The 27,949-nt window shown below is 49.4% G+C and overlaps 1 protein-coding gene across 1 annotated transcript; it reads left to right on the top strand.

Annotated features, from left to right (window-relative positions):
- The first annotated feature begins 405 nt into the window (after nucleotides 1–405).
- Nucleotides 406–27,655, top strand: AURKB (aurora kinase B). Its single transcript, XM_068274036.1, has 9 exons — nucleotides 406–512; nucleotides 11,211–11,247; nucleotides 14,832–14,910; nucleotides 16,477–16,531; nucleotides 18,619–18,816; nucleotides 20,790–20,928; nucleotides 22,686–22,834; nucleotides 22,912–23,086; nucleotides 25,405–27,655. The coding sequence occupies exons 1-9, from the start codon at nucleotides 445–447 to the stop codon at nucleotides 25,573–25,575; spliced, it is 1,071 nt and encodes a 356-aa protein (XP_068130137.1). The 5' UTR covers nucleotides 406–444; the 3' UTR covers nucleotides 25,576–27,655.
- The last annotated feature ends 294 nt before the right edge of the window (nucleotides 27,656–27,949 follow it).

Below are 27,949 nucleotides of genomic sequence, written 5' to 3'. Positions count from 1 at the left end.
ATAATGATGGCACTTCACCCCCTCTGTCCTCAGCACCCGCCTCCCCGCCAATGCATTATGTCACCTCAGCCACTATCACCTTTCCCAGCTACCATAACCTGCGCAAGTGCGCAGCAACCTCCATTTCCTTCATCAAACAAAATGGCGACCGGCCCCTCCCCGCTCCCCCGTCATTGGTCGCCGCACTAACGCCACAAACAGAGCTGTCCCATGGCCCTCGCCCAATCCGCGCCAGAGCCATCTCCGCGGCCAATAGAATTCTAGAAGACCAACATGACGGACCAGCGAACGGCCAATCGGAATTCGCGTAGCGGAAGGTATGCAGAAGGAGGGCGGGTCGAGCCCGGCAAGGGTATTTTAAAGCATAATCAGCCAATGGGAAGGAGTGGCAGCTGCGACGCGTCCAATCACAGCGGGGTGGGCGGGCCACGTGACTATTGTTTCATGCAGTGGCGGTTACAGTTTGAATGCACAGAGAGTGACGGAGTGAGCTGGATCTACGCGGCTGACAGGTAAGGAGAGCGGATGTACGCGGGGATCTATTCACCCTGCTAATATACATCCATTACTGACCGCTGCTGGGGTGTATGGAGAGTGCAGCCTATATACAGCCATCACTGACCACTGCTGGGGTGTATGGAGAGTGCAGCCTGTATACAGTCATCACTGACCGCTGCTGGGGTGTGTGGAGAGTGCAGCCTTCATACATCCATCACTGACCGCTGCTGGGGTGTGTGGAGAGTGCAGCCTTCATACATCCATCACTGACCGCTGCTGGGGTGTGTGGAGAGTGCAGCCTGTATACAGTCATAACTGACCACTGCTGGGGTGTATGGAGAGTGCAGCCTGTATACAGTCATTACTGACCACTACTGGGGTGTATGGAGAGTGCAGCCTTCATACATCCATCACTGACCGCTGCTGGGGTGTGTGGAGAGTGCAGCCTATATACATCCATCACTGACCGCTGCTGGGGTGTGTGGAGAGTGCAGCCTTCATACATCCATCACTGACCGCTGCTGGGGTGTGTGGAGAGTGCAGCCTTCATACATCCATCACTGACCGCTGCTGGGGTGTGTGGAGAGTGCAGCCTTCATACATCCATCACTGACCGCTGCTGGGGTGTGTGGAGAGTGCAGCCTTCATACATCCATCACTGACCGCTGCTGGGGTGTGTGGAGAGTGCAGCCTATATACATCCATCACTGACCGCTGCTGGGGTGTGTGGAGAGTGCAGCCTTCATACATCCATCACTGACCGCTGCTGGGGTGTGTGGAGAGTGCAGCCTTCATACATCCATCACTGACCGCTGCTGGGGTGTGTGGAGAGTGCAGCCTTCATACATCCATCACTGACCGCTGCTGGGGTGTGTGGAGAGTGCAGCCTTCATACATCCATCACTGACCGCTGCTGGGGTGTGTGGAGAGTGCAGCCTTCATACATCCATCACTGACCGCTGCTGGGGTGTGTGGAGAGTGCAGCCTTCATACATCCATCACTGACCGCTGCTGGGGTGTGTGGAGAGTGCAGCCTTCATACATCCATCACTGACCGCTGCTGGGGTGTGTGGAGAGTGCAGCCTTCATACATCCATCACTGACCGCTGCTGGGGTGTGTGGAGAGTGCAGCCTTCATACATCCATCACTGACCGCTGCTGGGGTGTGTGGAGAGTGCAGCCTTCATACATCCATCACTGACCGCTGCTGGGGTGTGTGGAGAGTGCAGCCTTCATACATCCATCACTGACCGCTGCTGGGGTGTGTGGAGAGTGCAGCCTTCATACATCCATCACTGACCGCTGCTGGGGTGTGTGGAGAGTGCAGCCTGTATACATCCATCACTGACCGCTGCTGGGGTGTGTGGAGAGTGCAGCCTGTATGCATCCATCACTGACCGCTGCTGGGGTGTGTGGAGAGTGCAGCCTGTATGCATCCATCACTGACCGCTGCTGGGGTGTGTGGAGAGTGCAGCCTGTATGCATCCATCACTGACCGCTGCTGGGGTGTGTGGAGAGTGCAGCCTGTATACAGTCATCACTGACCGCTGCTGGGGTGTGTGGAGAGTGGGTGTGTGGAGAGTGCAGCCTATATACAGCCATCACTGACCACTGCTGGGGTGTATGGAGAGTGCAGCCTGTATACAGTCATTACTGACCACTGCTGGGGTGTTTGGAGAGTGCAGCCTATATACATCCATCACTGACCGCTGCTGGGGTGTGTGGAGAGTGCAGCCTGTATACAGTCATCACTGACCGCTGCTGGGGTGTGTGGAGAGTGCAGCCTTCATACATCCATCACTGACCGCTGCTGGGGTGTGTGGAGAGTGCAGCCTTCATACATCCATCACTGACCGCTGCTGGGGTGTGTGGAGAGTGGGTGTGTGGAGAGTGCAGCCTATATACAGCCATCACTGACCACTGCTGGGGTGTATGGAGAGTGCAGCCTGTATACAGTCATTACTGACCACTGCTGGGGTGTTTGGAGAGTGCAGCCTATATACATCCATCACTGACCGCTGCTGGGGTGTGTGGAGAGTGCAGCCTGTATACAGTCATCACTGACCGCTGCTGGGGTGTGTGGAGAGTGCAGCCTTCATACATCCATCACTGACCGCTGCTGGGGTGTGTGGAGAGTGCAGCCTTCATACATCCATCACTGACCGCTGCTGGGGTGTGTGGAGAGTGCAGCCTTCATACATCCATCACTGACCGCTGCTGGGGTGTGTGGAGAGTGCAGCCTATATACATCCATCACTGACCGCTGCTGGGGTGTGTGGAGAGTGCAGCCTTCATACATCCATCACTGACCGCTGCTGGGGTGTGTGGAGAGTGCAGCCTATATACATCCATCACTAACCGCTGCTGGGGTGTGTGGAGAGTGCAGCCTTCATACATCCATCACTGACCGCTGCTGGGGTGTGTGGAGAGTGCAGCCTTCATACATCCATCACTGACCGCTGCTGGGGTGTGTGGAGAGTGCAGCCTATATACATCCATCACTGACCGCTGCTGGGGTGTGTGGAGAGTGCAGCCTTCATACATCCATCACTGACCGCTGCTGGGGTGTGTGGAGAGTGCAGCCTATATACATCCATCACTGACCGCTGCTGGGGTGTGTGGAGAGTGCAGCCTGTATGCATCCATCACTGACCGCTGCTGGGGTGTGTGGAGAGTGCAGCCTGTATACAGTCATCACTGACCGCTGCTGGGGTGTGTGGAGAGTGCAGCCTATATACAGCCATCACTGACCACTGCTGGGGTGTGTGGAGAGTGCAGCCTTCATACATCCATCACTGACCGCTGCTGGGGTGTGTGGAGAGTGCAGCCTATATACATCCATCACTGACCGCTGCTGGGGTGTGTGGAGAGTGCAGCCTGTATGCATCCATCACTGACCGCTGCTGGGGTGTGTGGAGAGTGCAGCCTGTATACAGTCATCACTGACCGCTGCTGGGGTGTGTGGAGAGTGGGTGTGTGGAGAGTGCAGCCTATATACAGCCATAACTGACCACTGCTGGGGTGTGTGGAGAGTGCAGCCTATATACAGCCATCACTGACCGCTGCTGGGGTGTGTGGAGAGTGCAGCCTATATACAGCCATCACTGACCGCTGCTGGGGTGTGTGGAGAGTGCAGCCTGTATACAGCCATCACTGACCGCTGCTGGGGTGTGTGGAGAGTGCAGCCTGTATACAGCCATCACTGACCGCTGCTGGGGTGTGTGGAGAGTGCAGCCTGTATACAGCCATCACTGACCGCTGCTGGGGTGTGTGGAGAGTGCAGCCTGTATACAGCCATCACTGACCGCTGCTGGGGTGTGTGGAGAGTGCAGCCTGTATACAGCCATCACTGACCGCTGCTGGGGTGTGTGGAGAGTGCAGCCTATATACAGCCATCACTGACCACTGCTGGGGTGTGTGGAGAGTGCAGCCTATATACAGCCATCACTGACCACTGCTGGGGTGTGTGGAGAGTGCAGCCTATATACAGCCATCACTGACCACTGCTGGGGTGTGTGGAGAGTGCAGCCTATATACAGCCATCACTGACCACTGCTGGGGTGTATGGAGAGTGCAGCCTATATACAGCCATCACTGACCACTGCTGGGGTGTATGGAGAGTGCAGCCTATATACAGCCATCACTGACCACTGCTGGGGTGTATGGAGAGTGCAGCCATCACTGACCACTGCTGGGGTGTATGGAGAGTGCAGCCTATATACAGTGGAGGAAATAATTATTTGACCCCCTCACTGATTTTTGTAAGTTTGTCCAATGACAAAGAAATGAAAAGTCTAAGAACAGTATCATTTCAATGGTAGGTTTATTTTAACAGTGGCAGATAGCACATCAAAAGGAAAATCGAAAAAATAACCTTAAATAAAACATAGCAACTGATTTGCATTTCATTGAGTAAGTTTTTGAACCCCTACCAACCATTAAAGAGGATCTGTAACATGAAAAGATCCCCTGGGGGGTACTCACCTCGGGTGGGGGAAGCCTCCGGATCCTAATGAGGCTTCCCACGCCGTCCTCCATCCGTCAGGGGTCTCGCTGCAGCCCTCCGTGGAGTCCGTGCAGTGGTGACGTCAATATTTACCTTCCTGGCTCCTGCGCAGGCGCTCTGACGGCTGTCGGCTCCGAACTACACGGAAATACCCGATCGCCGTCGGATCTGCTCTACTGCGCAGGCGCAAGTTTCCTGCGCCTGCGCAGTAGAGCGGACCCGAATGAGATCGGGTATTTCCGTGTAGTTCGGAACGGAAAGCCGCCACAGCGCCCCGCTGGAGCCAGCAAAGGTAAATATTGAACTGACAGTCGCCGGCTGTTCGGAGGGCTGCGGCGAGACCCCCGTGGGACAGAGGACGGCGTGGGAAGCCTCATTAGGATCCGGAGGCTTCCCCCACCCGAGGTGAGTACCCCCCAGGGGAGGTTTTTAATGTTACAGAGTCTCTTTAAGAGTTCTGGCTCCCACAGAGTGGTTAGACACTTCTACTCAATTAGTCACCCTCATTAAGGACACCTGTCTTAACTAATCACCTGTATAAGGCCCCGTTCAGACTGCAGAACGCGGACCGCAACGCATGCGGACCGCAACGCGTACGAACGCACGCCATCCGCGTTCTTATGCGTTGCGTGGCTGATCCCATCACTGAAAAGTGAATGGGACAGCCACGCGTTTTACAAAAAAATGCGTGCAGCATGCGTTCCCGGACCGCACAGGTCCGGAACGCATGCAGTGTGAACATCAGACATTGCACTGCATGCAATGTCTGATATTGTGCGTGTCGGCCACCTGCACGCGTTTCCAAAACGCGGCTGGAAACGCGTGCAGTGTGAACGGGGCCTAAAAGACACCTGTCCACAGAATCAATCAAGCAGACTCCAAACTCTCCAACATGGGAAAGACCAAAGAGCTTTCCAAGGATGTCAGAGACAAAATTGTACACCTGCACAAGGCTGGAATGGGCTACAAAACCATTAGCAAGAAGCTGGGAGAGAAGGTGACAACTGTTGGTGCGATTGTTTGAAAATGGAAGGAGCACAAAATTGCCATCAATCAACCTCGCTCTGGGGCTCCACGCAAGATCTCACCTCGTGGGGTGTCAATGGTTCTGAGAAAGGTGAAAAAGCATCCTAGAACTACAAGGGAGGAGTTAGTGAATGACCTCAAATTAGCAGGGACCACAGTCACCAAGAAAACCATTGGAAACACATTACACCGCAATGGATTAAAATCCTGCAGGGCTCGCAAGGTCCCCCTGCTCAAGAAGGCACATGTGCAGGCCCGTCTGAAGTTTGCCAATGAACACCTGAATGATTCTGTGAGTGACTGGGAGAAGGTGCTGTGGTCTGATGAGACCAAAATAGAGCTCTTTGGCATTAACTCAACTCACTGTTTGGAGGAAGAAAATGCTGCCTATGACCCCCAAAACACCGTCCCCACTGTCAAGCATGGGGGTGGAAACATTTTGCTTTGGGGGTGTTTTTCTGCTAAGGGCACAGGACAACCTAATCGCATTAAAGAGTAACTGTCAGGCTGCAGAAGCTAATTTAAACCTCTATTCTCCTGTGTTAAACAGTTTAGACAGAAGCCAAAAACACATTACTAAAGATAAAAATCTCTCTTACATTTAATGTGTTCTTATCAGCAAAGCTAAGCTCCTAAGGAGGACGCAAGCCGCATTCCATACTGCAAAGCATTCTGGGGCCCTCCCCTCGGCTGCTAAGGAGAAGACGGGATCAAGTTTCAGCAGCTTCTAACTCAGTCCAGCCACAGCACAGATAAATCTCCGGGGCAGAGTACACTGCAGGAGTCAGCTATTGTTCCTAGCCACATGGCTCATTAATATTCACTGCACACTGTGTTATTCTGTACGAGCTGTTCTGTGATCAGAAGCAGGCAGGACATGACGACACATTTGGCTTCACAAACATGGAACCTGCCATGGGCTGTCAGGAGCATCATTCTCTGCATATATTATATAAATATTCTGTGAAATCCAAACGTGGACAGTGAAATGCATATGTAATGTAAGTACAGCCAATCTTTAGCTACTGATATATGTGTTTATTTTCTCTGAGACCTTATACCTAACAGCTCCTCTTTAACCGGAAAATGGACGGAGCCATGTATCGTGAAATCCTGAACGACAACCTCCTTCCCTCTGCCAGGAAACTGAAAATGGGCCGTGGATGGGTGTTCCAGCACGACAATGACCCAAAACATACAGCAAAGGCAACAAAGGAGTGGCTCAAGAAGAAGCACATTAAGGTCATGGAGTGGCCTAGTCAGTCTCCGGACCTTAATCCAATAGAAAACCTATGGAGGGAGCTCAAACTCAGAGTTGCACAGAGACAGCCTCGAAACATTAGGGATTTAGAGATGATCTGCAAAGAGGAGTGGACCAACATTCCTCCTAAAATGTGTGCAAACTTGGTCATCAATTACAAGAAATGTTTGACCTCTGTGCTTGCAAACAAGGGTTTTTCCACTAAGTATTAAGTATTTTATTGTTAGAGGGTTCAAAAACTTATTTCACTCAATGAAATGCAAATCAGTTGCTATCTTTTATTTAAGGTTATTTTTTCGATTTTCCTTTTGATGTGCTATCTGCCACTGTTAAAATAAACCTACCATTGAAATGATACTGTTCTGAGACTTTTAATTTCTTTGTCATTGGACAAACTTACAAAAATCAGTGAGGGGGTCAAATAATTATTTCCTCCACTGTACAGTCATTACTGAACGCTGCTGGGGTGTATGGAGAGTGCAGCCTATATACAGCCATCACTGACCACTGCTGGGGTGTATGGAGAGTGCAGCCTATATACAGTCATCACTGACCACTGCTGGGGTGTATGGAGAGTGCAGCCTATATACAGTCATCACTGACCACTGCTGGGGTGTATTGAGAGTGCAGCCTATATACAGTCATCACTGACCATTGCTGGGGTGTATGGAGCGTGCAGCCTATATACAGTCATTTCTGACCGCTGCTGGGGTGTATGGAGAGTGCAGCCTATATACATCCATTACTGACCGCTGCTGGGGTGTATAGCGTGCAGCCTATATACATCCATTACTGACCGCTGCTGGGGTGTATGGAGCGTGCAGCCTATATACATCCATTACTGCCCGCTGCTGGGGTGTATGGAGCGTGTAGCCTATATACAGTGAGTACTGACCGCTGCTGGGGTGTATGGAGAGTGCAGCCTATATACAGTCATTACTGACCGAGTGCAGCCTATATACATCCATCCCTGACCGCTGCTGGGGTGTATGGAGAGTGCAGCCTATATACAGTCATTACTGACCGCTGCTGGGGTGTATGGAGAGTGCAGCCTATATACAGTCATTACTGACCACTGCTGGGGTGTATGGAGAGTGCAGCCTATATACAGTCATCACTGACCACTGCTGGGGTGTATGGAGTGCAGCCTATATACAGTCATCACTGACCACTGGTGGGGTGTATGGAGAGTGCAGCCTGTATACATCCATTACTGACCGCTGCTGGGGTGTATGGAGCGTGCAGCCTATATACATCCATTACTGACCACTGCTGGGGTTTATGGAGCGTGCAGCCTATATACATTCATTACTGACCACTGCTGAGGTGTATGGAGAGTGCAGCCTATATACATCCATTACTGACCACTGCTGGGGTTTATGGAGAGTGCAGCCTATATACATCCATTACTGACCACTGCTGGGGTGCATGGAGAGTGCAGCCTTCATACATCCATTACTGACTGCTGCTGTGGTGTATGGAGCGTGCAACCTGTATACAGGTGCTACAGTGCGGCAGCCTGACTCCTATATGGACTATCACTAGTGTGACGCCAGGCAACGCCCAGTCGTCCAAAATGCACAAAAATCGCAGATTCAGCAGTCGTTTCTGATCACCTCAATCGATCACACATTTATTGCAGGGCTCAGAATGACAAACATTGGTTTTAAGGTAGACAGTTCTGGGAAAGGAAGTTAATTGCGTTTAACACATAGCTGTAACAAGCTGGTTCCCCGGCCCCCTGGAGAGCTAATGGCCCCTATCAGAGGATATGCCAGCTGTTTCATCTCTGATAAGGAGGCCTACATTCAGCCAGGAAGGCTACGAATCCCCAGGAGGTCTTGACACCTTGCTCCCTGGGAAGGATCAAAGGGAGCCAGTTGCCAGCACACACTGAATGACCTGAGGCTCATAGCATAATCCTTAACTTCACAGTTCTGTCATATTTCTGGGGTTCCTGAGATGGCAGCTTCGCCAAATGTGGGGAAAGTGTAGCATGAGTCCCGGTGCTGGTTCTGTGAAATTCCCAGAACTCTGTCCCCTAAACTCTTAGCAATATGGGTTTGAAGAGACGGGGGGTAAATTCTCATGATAGACCTGTCATATTTCATGTCCTAGGATTCGTACAATCATGCTGAGTGTGAATATGCGGTATAGGTTTTAACTGCCCCCACGTGCGCCCCAAGACGGGCCGAACTAGAATTCTGCCTGTCTGAGGGTCTGTAAGGATGGGACAGCCCCTGCTTCATCCTCCTGAGGCTGGACTTGTGCCTGTCATAGCCACTTCCCGCAGCGATGGGTGGTAAAACTATTGACAGGCTAAAACGCAAGGGTCCTCCACCTTGAAACTCCATCTTGATCACATCTGTGCCAGCTTGAGGATATGCTGGCATCCACCTGGTCTGAACTTTGAACTGAAACAAAATGACTTTACCAAGGACTTTATGATTCGTCCCACAAAAGGACATCTTTCCATGAAACGAAGTATTTTTTTCTCCCTTTCTTTTATTTTTCATACTGGCTATTAATGTTTCAATAATTGTTGATTTTAATAATTGTCTGTATATATTATTTATATTGCCCGTGAATAAAGACTTTATCAGTCATTCACTGTTCCGCTACCCTTCTTCTCAGCCGCACAAACTGAACCAGACTTCTGAAGAGACGCTACTGTTACTAGCCAGACAGAATAGAGTGTGTTTAACCGTTTTATTCGCAGGACCAGTCAGTCAGTCGGGTCCACTGGCCCATACCAGTGGTGGTGGCAGCTACCCTGAAATAGTGTGTAAAGGTGTAATTACCGTAACCTCACAGGCTCCCTTCTGGTCGGGCTGCTGCCCATATTTCTGTCTGTTTCTGCGCAAAGATCGCAACCAAAGCTTGCATGGTCTGTGTGCTGAAACCGATTGGAAGGCAATTTGCGGTCTGACCACTAGGGCTCCTGTGACAACTAGTAATAAAGAGACACTGAAGCGAGACTAAATCTCGCTTCAGCTCTCATATATAGCAGGGGCACGTGTGCCCCTGCTAAAACGCCGCTATCCCGTGGCTAAACGGGGGTCCCTTCACCCCCAACCCACCCCCGCTAGGTTGGTCGTAGATTAGCCCTTCCTGGAGGCAGGGCTAACGGCTGCAGCCCTGCCTCCAGTCGCGTCTATCAGACGCGCATCGCCGCCTCTCCCCCGCCCCTCTCAGTGAAGGAAGACTGAGAGGGGCGGGGGAGATGCGGAGATACGCTTCTGACAGTTGCGCGTGGGGCAGGGCTGAGGCGGCTAGCCCTGCCCCAATGCGGAAGCGCTCCCCCGCATTATGGAGGGGATTTGGGGGTCGGACCCCCGTTTAGCCGCGGGATAGCGGCGTTTTAGCAGGGTCACACATGCTCCTGCTATCTATGAGGTCTGAAGCGAGATCTATTCTCGCTTCAGACTCTCTTTAAGGTGTATGGAGTATAGACTGAGTTGTTGAGACCAGAGTAAAGGAGATGCTGCTATGGTTTGATTTTTGTTGCTCCAGTTTCTCTTTGCATTAGTCTGCTTGTTAAAGGGAACTTGAAGTGAGAGGGATATGGAGGCTGCCATATGTATTTCCTTTTAAACAGTACACATTGCCTGGCTGTCCTGCTGTGCCTCTGCCTCTAATGCATTTAGCTATAGACCCTGAATAAGCATGCAGATAAGGTTTTTCTGGCAAGACAAGATTAGCTGCATGCTTGGTTCAGGGTTTTGACTGAATTGCATTAGCATTTTCCGCGGGTGATTGTTTGTTTTTTTGTTTGTTTTTTTTACGTGGAAAAATCACTGGACAAATTTGTGTTTGTGGCACTATTAGCGGTTCTATACATGCTAATGGCAATCGCTCCAAAATCGCCTGAAATATTTTGCAGGTAACGCGTTTGTGATGAGCGATAATCGCAAAACGATCACGGTAGTGGGAACACTGCCATAGGCTATAATGGCACTAGCGATTTTTTTTTTTTTTTAAACGTTAGCGTTTTGCGATTAGCGGGAATCGCGCAATTTTTGCTAAAGTGTGAATGGGCCCTTCTACTTCCCAGACGTGCTTCTTCCCTCCATAGCCCCACTCCCTAAAGGAAGCGGTCATAGGTGCTTCTTTAGGACCAATGCGAGAAGTGCCTGTGACCTCTCTTTTTAGGGGGTGGAGCTACTGACAGAAGAAGGAAATGAAGGCACCCTGGTGAGTATTTAAAGTTTTTTTTTTTTTTATTATTTTATTTAAGAAGCGATTGCTCCGCCCCCAAAGCTCTGCATAATTGCTTTGATAAGTGATTTATGTGGTGCTTATATACTTTGCATTGCGCTCAAAATGCTTCATGCCCTGCGATTACCCCTAATTGCAATCGCACTTATTGGTTGATAAAAGTTGGTTTGTGCTCAGCTGGTCCGTTTTTGTTTTCTGCAGGATGACATCCAAGGAGAATATCAACCCTCTCTATAAGGTAAGTGGACAATGCAATGTTCTTGTGTTATATACGATCGGATGGGTGCTACATTGTGTGCTGATTGGCTGGTTGTGCTACTCGTAATGCGGTTACCAGAGATCATTCTAATGAAAATAAAATCCCATGCATAAGGCTGGGCTCACATCGGCACTGAGGACAGTTTATCGGATCGGAAAGCAGAGTGTCAACGGATGTGTTCTGTTCCGATAAGCTGACCGCATGGGTGTGTTGTGCTTAAAGGGAACCAGAGATGGAACGTTTCACACAAAATAAACATATCAGTTGATAGCTTGTAAAGAATAAATGCTCTACCTGATAATTTCGCCGCTCTGGTGTGCCTTTTTTAGTGTTTTTTTATCCATTATTGCTCCAGGAAAAATCAAATATGGCCGCCGGCTCATATCCCTTCTCCTTCCGGGTTATATGAGTTGTTCTGGATGTGCTGTCTAGGCTATATGAGACTATGCTGCTATCTAGGCTTATGCAGCCTTTCATCTGTGTGCTTTCATTTTGGTATGATCTGCCTGTAGGAAGTGTCACTGATAATAACTGCAGTTTCATTCCTATGAGAATCTAGTGCACACAGGTATCATATTACAGCCACAGGGCTTCTCTCTCAGGAGCAGCAGCCCCTCCCAGTCATCACAGCTCTCAGTATGCAAAGCAGAAGATCTAAGCCAGGAGGGGGAAGGCTTGGGCTTGAAAGGACTCCACAGAAGAGTGACTCAGCTATAATGATTCCAGGTCAAACCTCGACTGAATAGTCGATGGATTCTTATCACAGTTGCTAATAGACTAATTAAGCAGATAACAATGAAACTAAAAGCAGGGTAGGTGTTTACTGTCATGTTCCCACTGATAAATGTAATAAAATACATGAGGGTGCTTCATCTCTGGTTCTCTTTAAAGGGAACCTGAAGGAAGTAGTATATGGAGGCTGCCATATTTATTTACTTTTAAACCATACCAGTTGCCTGGCTATCCTGCTGATCCTCTGCCTCTAATACTTTTAGCCATAGACCTTGAACAAGCATGCCGAAGATTTAGTGTTCCTGACATTATCAGATCTTACAAGATTAGCTGCATACTTGTTTCTGGTTCGATTCAGACACTACTGCAGCCAAATAGACCAGCAGGACTGCCAGGCAACTGGTATTGGTTTAAAAGGAAATAAATACGGCAGCCTCCATATACCTCTCGCTTCAGGTTCCCTTTAATGATTTTGCATTGAAGACAGGTGATGTGTGTCCGCCATGTATGGAATGTTCAGTGTAACGGACACAACAAAGTCCTCTGTGAATGAAGGTTCCGTGTGTGGTGAGAGCACGTCCGCTGTACTATGCATGGCGGGAATCCCATGCAGTGTGACTCAGCCTTGCTGTGATATATAATTAGACAATTGTTTAAAGGAATACTGTAGGGGGGGTCGGGAGAAAATGAGTTGAAGTTACCCGGGACTTCTAATGGTCCCCCGCAGACATCCTGTGCCCGCGCAGCCACTCACCGATGCTCCGGCCCCACCTCCGGTTCACTTCTGGAATTTCTGACTTTATAGTCTGAAAACCACTGCGCCTGCGTTGCCGTGTCCTCGCTTCCCCTGATGTCACCAGGAGCATACTGCGCAGGCACAGACCATACTGGGCCTGCGCAGTACGCTCCTGGTGCCATCAGCGGGAGCGAGGACACGGCAACGCAGGTGCAGTGGCTTTCAGACTATAAAGTCAGAAATTCCAGAAGTGAACCGGAGGCGGGGCCGGAGCATCGGTGACTGGCTGCGCGGGCACAGGATGTCTGCGGGGGACCATTAGAAGTCCCGGGTAACTTTAACTCGTTTTCCCCCGACCCCTCCCCTACAGTGTCCCTTTTAAAGGGACCTCAGCTTATTCTCACATGAAGCCAGCGGATGAGCAGAGCTCCTGAGTTGCCAAGATTTGTTGGTTCCACATATCCATTGGCATGCAGGTAAGCCCCTCAGCCACATCTCAATGAGTGTTCCATACGCTAACGTGAATGCAACTGCATGAGTGTATCCATAATCATACTCCTCAACAGGTGTTGTTCATCCACTGGCTTCATGTGAGATTAAGCAGTTTCCTTTAAAGAGAATCTGTATTGTTAAAATCACACAAAAGTAAACATACCAGTGCGTTAGGGGACATCTCCTATTACCCTCTGTCACAATTTTGCCGCTCCCCGCCGCATTAAAAGTGGTTACAAATAGTTTTAAAAAGTTTGTTTATAAACAAACAAAATGGCCACCAAAACAGGAAGTAGGTTGATGTACAGTATGTCTACACATAGAAAATACATCCATACACAAGCAGGCTGTATACAGCCTTCCTTTTGAATCTCAAGAGATCGTTTGTGTGTTTCTTTCCCCCTGCATCTCTCATGCACTGAAGTTTCAGGCTGCTCTTTTCTTCCTGCAAACAGCTTTGCCCTTGTCTGTAATTCTTCAGTATGTGAAAGCCCAGCCAGCTCAGAGGACGATTTATCCAGCTTGTAAAAGATAAGAGAGAAGAGAGAAGCTGCTCTAATCTAAATAACACACAGGCAGTGTGCATAGAGGGGCCTGGAAGGGGAAGTTCATAGCAGAACCACAACACTGAAGAACTTGGCAGCCTTCCAGACACAGGCCGACAAGTCTGACAGGGGAAAGATACATTGATTTATTACAGAGACTGTGATAGTACAAAGTGCTGCAATAAGCCAGAACACATTAGAATAGCTTTTGGAACTTGTAGGATGATAAAAAACAGGATGCAATTTTTGTTACGGAGTCTCTTTAAAGAGACACTGTAACAATAAAAATGTCCCCTGGGGGGTACTCACCTTGGGAGGGGGAAGCCTCCAGATCCTAATGAGGCTTCCCCGTCGGGGTCTCGCTGCAGCCCTCCGAACAGCGACCCGACAGCCTGTTCAATATTTACCTTTCCAGGCTCCAGCGGGGGGTGCTGTGGCTCTTCTGGTGGACAGGCGGAAATGACCGATCTCCGTCGTCCGCTCTACTGCGTAGTAGACTTGCGCCTGTGCGGTAGAGCGGCCCGACGGAGATCGGCTATTTCCGCCTATCTCCATGGGAAGGAGCGGATACTGCGCTGGAGCCAAAAGGTAAATATCTACATCGCCGCGGCTCCGGGAGGATTTTCGCCGCCACCGTGGGACCACAGGCAGTGGAGCGGGTGCATAGAAGGTTGCTGGAGGAGGCAGTGGAGCGGGTGCATAGAAGGTTGCTGGAGGAGGCAGTGGAGCGGGTGCATAGAAGGTCGCTGGAGGAGGCAGTGGAGCGGGTGCATAGAAGGTCGCTGGAGGAGGCAGTGGAGCGGGTGCATAGGTCGCTGGAGGAGGCAGTGGAGCGGGTGCATAGAAGGTCGCTGGAGGAGGCAGTGGAGCGGGTGCACAGAGGGCCAGTGGAAGGGGGGAGCAGCAAGCAAAACTTAGTACTGCAGCACGTGTGTTTGGTTCCCCTGCAGCCCTGTCCCTGTACCATACTGTTCCTGTATTATACTGGATCTTGCTGTGTTAACTATTTTAGTCCGTCAAAGACTACTTTTGCTCACAGGATGTCTTCTCTCCCCCAGCTTGTGACTCCATCCAGTGCATCTGGGGCACAGAGAGTGCTGAGAAGAGACCCGCCCACAGCGGGACCCGCCTCTTTAGGTATGATGTAAGCTGGTTACTGCAAGCTGTCTTGTCTACTACAGGGATGAGGCAATGCATTATGGGAGAATATCACTATATCTGTGGAGTTACTAAATCTGTGATCTCTCAGGAGATTTCTACATAACTCTCATGAGCTATCATTTTGGGTGACTAAGATGTGCATGTACCTTTTTAGTCTAGGGGTGTCCAAACTTTTTAGGCCAATGTCCACATCGCTGTTGAGTGCTAAGGGGCCAAAATAGCGAAATTTAAATAATTTTTTCTGATTGGTGTTAGGTACACTGTGCTTGTGACATTTTGTTAAAGCAAATCTATTCACAAAATGTATAAACCAACATCCCTGCCTGTTTGGGGTCATCTCCTTGCACCCTCTGTAATATTTTCGCTGCTCTCAGTTTAATAAAGAGGGTTAAAAAAACTGTTTTATAAACTGTTTTGTAAACAGAAAAGATGGCCACCAAAACAGGAAGTACATCAGCAGAGCAGTGAACTCAGTTAATACACAGTGAGTACTCAGAGAATTCAGTGAGTTACACATTGAATTCAGTCTCCAGAGGTTATGTGCAAGTTTTGAAAGAGCTCTGTGTCAATGAAGCATGACAAGCTGAGTCTCGGCTCTGCACTTGTATCAGCCTGACAGGCAGCTTCCTCCTCAGCCAGCTATTCTTTGTTCATTTTATCAGTCTGTTTATCAGCCTCACAGATAGCAGATAAGCTGACAGTGAGAGCAGGGAGGTTGTTTGCAAGGAATAAAACATCACATGAGCACTGGAGGGGCGTGGAAGGGGTTAACTTGTTCACAGTACTGAAGAGATGGCAGCCTTCCAGACACAGGCGACAAGTCCTACAGGGGAAAGATAAGCTGATTTATTACAGAGGCGGTGCAAGTAGAAAGTGCTGCAGTAAGCCAGGGCACAATGGAGCAGCCTTAGGAACTTGTAGGATAGGAGAAATAATGCTAAAATTTTTGTTGCGGAGTCTCTTTAAATAAAACATTTCCACTTCAATAACCCATGTACACAAGGTAGCAGTTAGCACAGTGGCAGCTGCTAATCCGTGGCTGTTACTGCTGCTGGCACAGTGGTGGCTGCTAATCAGTGGCTGTTACTGCTGCTGGCACAATGGTGGCTGCTAATCAGTGGCTGTTACTGCTGCTGGCACAGTGGCGGCTGCTAATAATCAGTGGCTGTTACTGCTGCTGGCACAGTGGCGGCTGCTAATAATCAGTGGCTGTTACTGCTGCTGGCACAGTGACGGCTGCTAATAATCAGTGGCTGTTACTGCTGCTGGCACAGTGGCGGCTGCTAATAATCAGTGGCTGTTACTGCTGCTGGCACAGTGGCGGCTGCTAATAATCAGTGGCTGTTACTGCTGCTGGCACAGTGGCGGCTGCTAATAATCAGTGGCTGTTACTGCTGCTGGCACATGAAATTAATTGTAGAAAGTTTTGAGGGCCACCAGAAAGGGCTCGGGGGGCCGCATTTGGCCCCTATGCCGGACTTTGGACATTCCTGCTTTAGTCCAAACACTGTGCAGTAACCTCTGTGCTTCTTTCCTTCACAGTGCCAGCTGGGAGAGTGGCGATAAACGAGAAGCCAGCAGACACACTAGACACATTGTAAGTTGACCTCTGTACATCAAACAGCATTGTGTATTATTGTGTGGCTAGAGAGGAGTCACTAGGTGGCTTGACGTGCCAGCAGATCCTGTGAAGGGTACATTTATTGGCAGCAGTTGGGCTGCGAGTTAAAAAAAAAATCAGGCACTTTGTCAGGGTTTCTCAGTCTTATAATTGCAATTTATACAAATGAAAGCCCAAGTAAACCTGAAGCTGAGCAAGTCGCATTATGCAGGATCAGTGAATATTGGGTGTGTGTATAGAAGTCAATCCATGGACAGAATATCTGTTGTATGGGCCAAACGTGTTTGCCACTGCAGCACAGCTTGCTTCCTGTCCTCTCTGGATTCAGCTCTTGGCTGGGTCAGCATGTTACACCCGAAAGAAAAATGGATACCTACTACATTCTCCAGAATCTAGCATGGGCTTTCCAGTAGCTTCATACTCAAAACTACTTGAATTCCTCCCCCCCCCTTTTTATTACAGTACTCAAACAGTTGAATTGTTTATGCAAAAAAGCTTCGCTGAGCTATTCGACAATCTTCATTGAACTCTGTCCTGTTTTTGTGAATAGCTTAAAAAAACAGGAGACAGTGAGAGACAGCTTGAGATAAGGTTTTACTGTATTTCCTACAGTTCAAAGGGTCATCAGCTCTTCTGTTTTACAGCTTTCAATAGCGTGTGGTTTCAAAACTAAATGTGACAGATTGTTGGATATGTTCCCTACTGCAGGACATGTCTCTGCCCCGCACTATCACCGCCTGAAATTGGCGACCTGCAATTTCTCGCCAATCTCGAGGGGAAGGGAGGAGAGGTATTTGCCTGCTTAAACGCCCACTGATGGCGTTCCTGCAGACCTTCCCCAACTGCCATTCAGCAGCTTTGCCTTTGTACGGCCGCTCCCCTGCCGCCCTGCACTACGCTCTGTGTGATGCAGCTCTTCCAGGGCCACAAAAACAAAAGCTTAGGGACTGCAGGCCACTGGAGCGGCAGGGATAGTGGCTGGCTGATCCGACAAGTCCCCTGGATCAGGTAGCATTGTTTGTTCTATAGTTTAAAACCCCGACTCTGCTTTACTTTAAAGAGGAACTCCAGTGAAAATAATGTAGTAAAAAAAGTGCTTAATTTTTTACCATAATTATGTATAAATGATTTAGTCAGTGTTTGCTCATTGTAAAATCTTTCCTCTCCCAGATTCACATTCTGACATTTATTACATGGAGACATTGTTACTGTGGGCAGGTTATTTAGCTGTTTCTAGCTGCTCTGGCTGTTAGACAGCTAATAACAGCTGTTTCCTGTCTCTGAACATTGTTACATTGTGGCTGTTTGCCAGGAGTACCGCGGTCTTCAGAGGTTCTTGTGGGAGGGATTTCAGCACAAAATCAGTCACACAGCGCCCCCTGATGGTCTGTTTGTGAAAATCATTGTCTTTCTCATGTAAAATGGGGTATCAGCTACTGATTGGGAAAAAGTTCAATTCTTGGTTGGAGTTTCTCTTTAAGCCTATATGGATAGGTGTACAGCTGCACACATTTTTAATTGTTTTGACATATTTATTTTTAAACCATGCACTTTTCCTGGCAATCCTACTGATCCACTACCTCTAATACTTTTAGCCACAGCCCCTGAACAAGCATGCAGCAGATCAGTGTTTCTGACACGCTTGTTTCATGTGTGTGGTTCAGACCAGAAAGGTGAGCTGGACTGCCAGGCAACTGATTTTGTTTAAAAGACAACTGAAGTAAAAACAATATGGAGGCTGCCATATTTATTTCCAGTAATACCAGTTGCCTGGCAGCCCTGTGGGTCTATTTGGCTGCAGCAGTGTCTGAATCACACCAGAAACAAGCATGCAGCTAATCTTGTCAGATAATGTCAAACACCTGTTCTGCTACATGCTTGTTCAATGGGCTGAAAGTATTAGAGGATCAGCAGGATAGCCAGGCAACTGGTAGGAAACAGATATGGCAGCCTCTATATGTCTCACTTCAGGTTCCTTTTAACACATCTGTTCTCTAGCCAAAACTTGGCTGCAAACCCCTCCTTTTTATTAGGATGCTGATAGTTTGTTTTCCTTTCTCAAGGAGCCTAATAAAGTTCAAGATTGAAGACTTTGACATCGGCCGCCCCCTGGGGAAGGGCAAGTTTGGCAACGTCTACCTGGCACGGCACAAGAAAACACATTACATCCTAGCCCTAAAGGTTCTCTTCAAATCGCAGCTGGAGAAGGAGGGGGTGGAGCACCAGCTGAGAAGAGAGATAGAGATCCAATCACACCTCAGGTACAGGACCTTTCACCCCAGATTATGTTACATGCTGCAGAGGGAATAGCCAATGAGATGTAAACCTGAGCTGATGCAGGCGTATTTTCACATCTTAAAAATGGACTAATGTGATTGGTCCTTTTTTCAAGCTTCATAAATCTAATCAAGTGATGAGCAAAAGTGCAGATATTAGTTTCGTGGAGATAATGAAATATTTGGCTTTTGAGTGAATATGCCACTGAAAACCATATACTTTTGCGGTTTTTCCTCTGTTTTTGGAAGGGTTGTTTTTTTTTTTTTTTTTTTCCATTTAACACTCTAGCAGCAATTAGAGGTCTGCAAGTGATCCAGGCCAACTATTTACCACTTTTTTATTTTATTTCCTATTTGTTACATTTCCCTGCTTCTAGTTAGTAGTGCTGTTGTGCATTTATGGCCACCTGTCACTAGGGGGCAGTGTGAGACAATAACAGAGGACTTCTGCTTTCAGTTGCTATATTTTCTGCTAGGAGAGTAGTGATGAGCAATGGATGAATTCCAAATGGGTTTTATTCTGAATTCATCCAGGTAATTGGCACACCTTTCGGGTTGAAGGAGGAAGAGCGGTAGCCACGTGATCGTGAATTGGAGCGCAGGGTGGGACGGATTAAAGAGTAACTGTTAGGCAAAAAAAAACAAATTCAAATCTCTATTCTCCTGTGTTAAATAGTTTGAAAGAAAGGCAATACTGAAGTTAAAAATCTACCTTACTTTTTTTTGTCGGCTGAGTAGCAGTGTCTTCTCCCCCAGGCAGCTAAGGAGGCCGCAAGGCCGCCTAACAAGCTGAAAAGTATGTTGGGAGGATTTTGTTTTTTTTCTCCCTACTGCTCTCCCTGGTCCTCCCATTCATTTCCCTATCCCTCCAAATCTTTACTGCAGCCTGTTTGGCTGCTTCCTTTCATCCTTCCTGGATTCCCCTCCCTGTTGTGAGAGCCCCTCACATCGAGCTCTGATCCCCCAGTCCCCCCCCCCAAGTGACATCAGTTCTGCCCGCACCCCCGCGAGTGACAGCAGTTCTGCCCGCACCCACAACCCCCCCCCGCGAGTGACAGCAGTTCTGCCCGCACCCCCCACCGCGAGTGACAGCAGTTCTGCCCGCACCGAACATCCCCCCCCCTCCCCCCCCCCCCCCCCCCCCGCGAGTGACAGCAGTTCTGCCCGCACCCCCCGCGAGTGACAGCAGTTCTGCCCGCACCCCCCACGAGTGACAGCAGTTCTGCCCGCACCCCCCGCGAGTGACAGCAGTTCTGCCCGCAACCCCCGCGAGTGACAGCAGTTCTGCCCGCAACCCCCGCGAGTGACAGCAGTTCTGCCCGCAACCCCCGCGAGTGACAGCAGTTCTGCCCGCAACCCCCGCGAGTGACAGCAGTTCTGCCCGCACCCCCCGCGAGTGACAGCAGTTCTGCCCGCACCCCCCCCCCCCCGCGAGTGGCAGCAGTTCTGCCCGCACCCCCCCCCCCGCGAGTGACAGCAGTTCTGCAAGCACCCCACCCCCCTTCCCCCCCCCCCCCGCGAGTGACAGCAGTTCTGCCCGCAATCCCTCATCCCCCACCCACCCCGCGACTGACAGCAGTTCTGACCGCACCCCCACCCCCCGCGAGTGACAACAGTTCTGCCCGCAACCCCCCCCGTCCCCGCGAGTGACAGCAGTTCTGCCTGCACCCTCCCCCCCCCGCGAGTGACAGCAGTTCTGCCCGCACCCCCCCCCGCGGGTGACAGCAGTTCTGCCCGCACCCCCCCATCCCCCCCCCCCCCCCCCCGCGAGTGACAGCAGTTCTGCCCGTCACTAGATGGACTATTATATAGACCCTTCTCTGAATGAATCTGATCAGAGAGGGATGGGCTCTGTTGCCTGGCCACACTCTGCACAGCGATGGATCCATGCTGTAATAACGTACAGATCTGTTGTAGACACTTTTAGGCCCTTCCTTTATTGTGCGTCTGTCTTGCAGGCATCCAAATGTGCTGCGGATGTACAACTATTTCCACGACAAGAAGCGAATCTATCTGATGCTGGAGTACGCCCCGCGGGGGGAGATGTACAAGGAGCTGCAGAAGTGCGGCCGCTTCGACGAACAGAGGAGCGCCACGGTGAGTGAGCCACTGATGGGGGGGGGGGGGGGGGGAATGCCACGTGTGGGGGATGGGCAGGGGGTGGTCCAAGGAGGGTAGACATCCCTTCAGTTATGTTCCAGGAGGACTGTTGTAAAATGTGATTGAGCAGAGTGGTCAGCACACAGATACGCACCCAGTATAACAAGTTTATAACTCTTTACTGAAGAAAAATATGTTGGGATAAGTCATACACACACACCTGTAACCTGGTCAGCAGCCATGTAGTTCAGAACTGCTTGTTAAAGTAAAAGGGATTTTTATTTTTTTTTATTTTATTAAAAACCAGATACCTAAAGGGACACTTAAGTCAAACAAAAAAAATGAGTTTTACTCACCTAGGGCTTCCAATAGCCCCCTGCAGCTGTCCAGTACCCTCGCCGTCTCCCCCCGATTCTCCTGGCCCCGCCAGCAGCCACTTCCTGTTTCGGTGACAGGAGCTGACAGGCTGGGGACGCAAGTGATTCTTCGCGTTCCCAGACACATTAGCACCCTCTATGCTGCTATATGGTATAGGATATGTGCTATAGCAGCATAGATGGCGCTATTGTGACCAGGAACGCGAAGAATCACTCACGTCCCCAGCCTGTCAGCTCCTGTCACCGAAACAGGAAGTGGCTGCCGGCGGGGCCAGGAGGATCGGAGGGAGACGGCGAGGGCACCGGACAGCTGCAGGGGGCTATTGGAAGCCCTGGGTGAGTAAAACTTTTTTTTTTTTTTTTTTTTTTTGTGTCCCTTTAAGGAGAGGTAATGCTGTGGGTCCTGCCCACTGCAGGGGACTCCAGGAGCCGAGTCCTCCTGATACAGGCGGCTTCATACTGCGCGTGCATAAGAGAGGGTGCTTGTGCAGTATGGAGCCACTTGTCTTCAGGAGCAATTGGGCTTCCGAAGCCTCCCTTCGGCAATACTTGACCAAATTGGCTGAATACTGCTACCGGGGAGCCAGTGCTGGAACAGGAACCAGGAGAGGAGCGGGAAGGCTCTATAGGACCCAGAGCCTGTTTTTTTTTTTTTTATTTTATTTTATTTTTTTTTTTGAGGGGGAGGGTAAATGGTTACCATAGATTTGAAGCCTTTTGTCTGAACATTTTACATGAAACTAGTGCTGAATTTACTGGTGTCAGTGCTCCTGCATCCAGCTATAATGAAGTGATGCTCAGGCCTGGGTTGTGCTTTGTGCCCGCCCCTTCATGCCTCTGCTTCTATTTGCTAGGCTAGCGGGGAACACTCTGTAGAAAGCAGGGAGAGGTGGCAGCATTTTCCAGAACAGGCATCCAACTTATTACCAGCATAGACGTGCAGAGCTGCCTTATAGGCAGGGTACACATCATGCATTCAAAACAGATGCACCAAATTAACATCAATGAAGGATGTTGACTTTCAAAACACGTTTGCATGCAAAATATTCCGTGCTGGACCCTTCCACCGCTATGAGGCCATCCTTTTGGAAGGGAACCTAACCTCTAATTATAGACAGTTTAGCCAATGGCAGCGGCTTAGTGAGGAAAAGGCGGGCACAATTTACATCTCTGGCCCGAGCCTCAATCCAAAGGACTCCGTTCTGTGGTTTAACGCTCACAGACTGTCTGCCAAACTCATCGGAGTATTTTATAGGTAGAATCCGCTCTCTGACAGACACCCAGTATTTATTATTTTTCATCCGAGCAGTGAGTTTCGGTATTTAGCTCTTTAGTGCAGGCAGAGCCGTGTGTAATTGCTGGCGGTTCTCTCTGCAGTTTATCGAGGAGCTGGCGGACGCCCTGCAGTATTGCCACGAGCGGAAAGTAATCCACAGAGACATTAAACCCGAGAACCTTCTGATGGGGTACAAGGGCGAGCTGAAGATTGCAGACTTTGGCTGGTCTGTTCACGCCCCGTCCCTCAGGTACGTTGGCACACAGTCATGTAAAGTGCAGCTGTCTGTTACCATGGTGCTGCCGCTCACTGCGTTGTATGTTACAGGCGACACACCATGTGCGGCACACTGGACTACCTGCCCCCGGAGATGATCGAGGGCAAGGCCCACGACGAGAAGGTGGATCTGTGGTGCACCGGCGTGCTGTGTTACGAGCTTCTGGTCGGAGCTCCGCCTTTCGAGAGCCCATCCCACACAGAGACTCACCGCAGGATAGTAAAGGTGAGTTGCAGAGGATTATAGCCTGTGACCGATCCAATGGAGGGGAGGGGGAATTGCACTATCAATTTGTGGTGTTTTGAGAGAAAAAAACTTGACATTTTCTAAAGTTACATTCAGGGCTGTCCACAGCCCTGGTTACATTGATCTAAATAAAGGGATATGGATGCTGCAATATTGACTTCCTTTTAAACAATACCAGTTGCCTGGCTGTCCTGCTGATCTTTCATGCGTCAGTGTCTGATTCACACACCTACAACAAGCATGCAGCAAATCCAGTCAAACATGTGATATTCGTGCTTGTTCAGGGTCAATGGCTAAAAGTATTAGAGGCAAAGGGTCAGTAGGACAGCCAGGCAAATGGGATTGTTTAATGCCTCTTACTTTAGTTGTCCTTTTTAAAGAGAACCCGAGGTGTGTTCGAAGAATTTAATTAGCACACAGGCTGGTTCTGCATATAATGCCCAGCCTCTGTTGCTATACTGTTGCCCCCCCCCTGCGCTCTGCTGTGCCCCTAAAAATCAAACGCCGGAGCAGGCTGTTTACCTCTGCACTGTCACTCACCGCTCCCCCGCCTCCATGTCACCGGTCCCTGCCTGCGTCCCTTCCCTTCAACCAGCAGGGAGGTAAAGGACACAGGCGTGGAGCGGCGACATAGAGGAGGCGGGAGAGCGGCGAGAGTGACAAGTGCAGAGGTTAACAGCCAGCTAGCGATGCCGCTAGCACGGCAGTTTGATTTATGGGGGACAGCAGAGCGCAGGGGGGGCCGGGGGAAGACAGTATAGCAACAGAGGCTGGGCAGTATATGCAGACCCAGCCTCTGTGTGCTAATGGGATTCTTAGAACCCACCTCGAGTTCTCTTTAAGTGGTGGTAAAGTTATTGATGACTTGAATAGGGGCATGCCTAAAATTAAAATTTACTCTGGTCCTTAACCTCTCTGGCGGTACGCAGTTTTAGAGGCTGCGTACGCTGGAGGATTTTTGTAAAATAAGTTTCCCTATATGCCTAAGCTAGCACTTGGCTAGCTAATTGTTTCCCAAGCATCCAGTAACCAACTAAGCCCCCCTCCCCCCCCCGATCGCCGCCGGTAATGTTTACCCCTCCGCGATCCCGCGAGAGCTGCATCTTCACGATCCAGCTTCACTGTCGCTATGGCGATGGGTCGGACATCACGGCATGCGCAGTCCCGATCCTCCCCATAGCGAAGCCTGAAGCTGATTGGGAGGCTGCGCAATCGCGGGATCCCTGGGGGGCACGCATACCAGCGGTGATTGGAGGGGACCGGAGGCAGTTGGACATAATTAGCTAGCGAAATGCTAGCTGAAGACTATGGCGCAATCCCCTGCGGCGGCTAGCCCGACACTGTCAGACTTACCGCCAGGGAGGTTACAGGGAACCTAAAGCGAGAGGGATGTAAAGGCTGCCATATTTGTTTCCCTTGAAACGATGCATATTGCTTGGCTGGACTGTCTCTTTTTTTACGTTTATCCGTGAAGGGAAAAAAAATACACACCTGGGGCTTCCTCCAGCCCCCCTGCAGGCTCACCAGTCCCTAACCTTCTTCCCAGGCTACCTGGATCCTCCAGTAGGCGGCCCGGTTATTGGGCCAGTCGGTGCAGTCTAGCTGTGTGTGCTTCCTGCGATAGGAGCATTCTGTGCCTGAGCAGCAGTGCTGCGTAGACCGGCTGAATTACTGGGCCGCCCAGTGGAGGATCCAGGTGGCCTGAGAGGAGGGCGAAGGATCGGTGGGCCTGAGAGGAGGGCGAAGGATCGGTGAGCCTGAAGGAAGCCCCAGGTATGTGTATGAAAAGTCCCACCTTGCCCACTATCCTATTCATATAATTTCCTTTTGATAGGGAGCTGTCGGAACATGCAGAAGAGGCTCATTTTAGAACGAGCGCTCCCCCGCCTCCCTGCACGCTGTGAATTAGAGAATGGATCTCTCAGTGCAGCTACGTGGCCCTCAGGTCACGAAAGTGAAAGTGGACCATTACGGCCCACGGGAGCAGCAGTTTTTGCGGCTACCTGATCCGCTCAGCCCCGCGGATCAGGTAGCCTTTTTTTTGCCCATCTCGGGCTCTCTTTAAGTGCAGGAAAGTTGAAAGGGTCATTACTACTTTCAAGTAAAAAGGCAGTGTGGATTCTAAACCAGCAACTGTGACAGTCTAAAGCAATCTTAAAAATGAAGGCAAACTGAAAAAAAATAAATATTAGACTGCTTTTTATGTTCTATCTATCCGTACCACATATAGAATTCATCATCTCATGAGTTTATTTTCACTTCAGGTTCACTTTAAACATAATGTTTTTGTCTTTCAGGTTGATCTGCGTTTTCCTTCCTTCCTATCCGAAGGCTCCAAAGACCTCATCAGCAAACTCCTGCGTTACACACCAGCGCACCGCCTGCCACTCAAAGCCGTCATGGAGCACCCGTGGGTGCGCGCCAACTCTCGCCGTATCCTGCCACCCAGTTACAGCCTGAACAAATAATCCCCAGCCTTAATGAACTGTGCCTTAGCCCCTCTTCATACCTGCCTGGTCACCTGATACTGCTCCTCTGCCACCATGCTGGTCACCTGATACTGCTCCTCTGCCACCATGCTGGTCACCTGATACACCAGTCCCCTCTCTCTCATTTGTTTTAAAATGAATCTAATCACTTCAAGGTTCCATGGTGCCACTCAGGTGCTTAGAGGGGTTAATTTGGTGTCAAACACCTTGCAGAGTGCCCCAGATCTTAAAGTCCTATAAATTAGACTGTTACTTTCATAGCAGACTAATCACAGCTCATCGGGTAAGTTAGGTCGCTAGGGTAAGGTATGTGAAGGTGAGTGCAGGGACCTTTGGAGTCACAAGTGTCGAACTCCAGTCGTCAAGGGCCATGTCCATGCCAGGGTTTAGGATGGATTAGGAAATGCGTTCAGGTGCATATGCACAATTATGATTGGCCTATCACTGACCAATTTTACCACCTCCATGCAGTATGAGGGCTAACAGACTTTGAATACTACAAACAGATGGCGTAGGTTAGCTCTCCTACTACATGGAAGTAGTAAAATTGGGCATGTGTTCCAGGCTTCATACTTAATAAACCGTACCTTTCTTGTCTCGTTGGGTTGAGCTGTGTCAAATAGGTGTGAGGACCACTGCTCTTGTGGACTAGCATTCAACATCCCTGCAGATCTGTCAGCTTAAGGCAGTGATGGGTAACCTTGGCACTCCAGCTGTGACAAAACTACAAATCCCATAATGCCTCCCCAAGTTATGAGTATTGCAATGCCTCATGGGACTTGTAGTTTCACCACAGCTGGAGTGCCAAGGTTAGCAATCACTGACCATCCACAACCAAACATGAACTAAGCAATCATTAAAGCACATCTGAATATTTGAAATAAAAATTGGATACTTGCCTGAGGAGAGGGAAGACTCCGGTTCCTATAGATCCTTCTTGTTCCTTTCTTGGTCCCTACGTTCTAGTGTTGTCACCCCTGTTTAAGTTTGCTACCACAGCGTGCTTCGATAGCATTAGTGTATCGCAGTACGGAGCTGCTGTCTTTAGAAGCACTCAGTGATATGAGGGCTGACGGAGCTGTTTTTCGACCAGTGGGTTGAAGACAGGCAATGGAGGTGATGGTGCTGGAGCAAGGTGACCGGGAGAGGAACGGGAAGGTACTATAAGACCCAGAGCCTTCCCTCTCCACGGGTAAGTATCATTTTTTTAATTTTTTTGACCTTCAGATTTATTTATTTTTTTACAATTGATCTTTTATTGAACGTCAACATACTGAAGCCTGCACAGCATGTATAACATTTTGTAAATATATGGAGAGATCAACATCTGAAAAGCAAATTAGTTCATTAAACATGTAAAATAAAACTTTGATGGGGCTCACACGAACATTTGTTTGAGCTCATTGCTCAATCAACTTAACAATTTGGGGGCTACGGGGTGCAATGTCTTGCAGACATGTCTTGGGCATTCAGTTGGGCAGCAGCTGAGAAACTGCCAGGCAAATGTAGTTGAATGTTGCTATTTTATTTACTTTGTGAACTTGGCCAAGTTATAACTTTTGGCCCCTTGAAGGGTTACGCCCTTTCCTGGCAGAATGAGGTCTTGCAATTGCTCAGGTAGACTTTGTTGGGTAAGCATTCTTCCTGTTTTGGGTGTCACCTGGTCTCATCAGTTGACAATCGGACTAAATCCAGAGAAGAGGGCGTAAACTGTACTGCAATCCATTTTGGTCCATGAAAGAACTGTTTCGGTCATCTTCCTCCTTGTTACCATTGTCTGGATTCTATTAGCATTTGCCATGTTCAGTTTTGGTTGTGATGGGGGAAGGGTGGTAGGTGGATTTGGTGACCTCATTGGCAGGTTCCTGGAATCAGCAACAACCAATAAAAAAAGGACACTTGAAAAGGGACCTTACTATTTTGTATATGTTGTATCTGATCACATCTTTCTTCGGAGAGTCAAGTATGTGTTATAACTTCTGTCTAGTGTTTGGGATGTTTTGTACCCTTGTTTTAAATGTTGCAAACTTGAGTAAATAAAAATGCTGGTTTTATTTTTTTCCAACTTTTTTTTTTTTGGGGGGGGGGGGGGATTATATAATTGGTTTGTACTGACATCTTCTGCAGCACTTGTCATGTCACTGACTGTCCACAGAGGAACTTGCAATCTAATCCTACTATAGTCATTGACTCAGCCGAACCGTGAAGAATTGCAATCAGTCGGTTTTCTGATCGAGTTTCACGATTACAATCCAAATTGCCCATCTAGGGACAGCACAGAGGGGGGAAAAAACACCTCTGGGGTCTGCCTACCATGTGGCATCTCTATTCTGGGACATGGCTTCCCCCAGCT

Source organism: Hyperolius riggenbachi, chromosome 3 (assembly GCF_040937935.1).
Source record: "Hyperolius riggenbachi isolate aHypRig1 chromosome 3, aHypRig1.pri, whole genome shotgun sequence".
Taxonomy (NCBI): Eukaryota; Metazoa; Chordata; class Amphibia; order Anura; family Hyperoliidae; genus Hyperolius; species Hyperolius riggenbachi.
The sequence above is the reverse complement of the archived record's forward strand: the minus strand, read 5'-3'. Positions and strand labels throughout refer to the sequence as shown.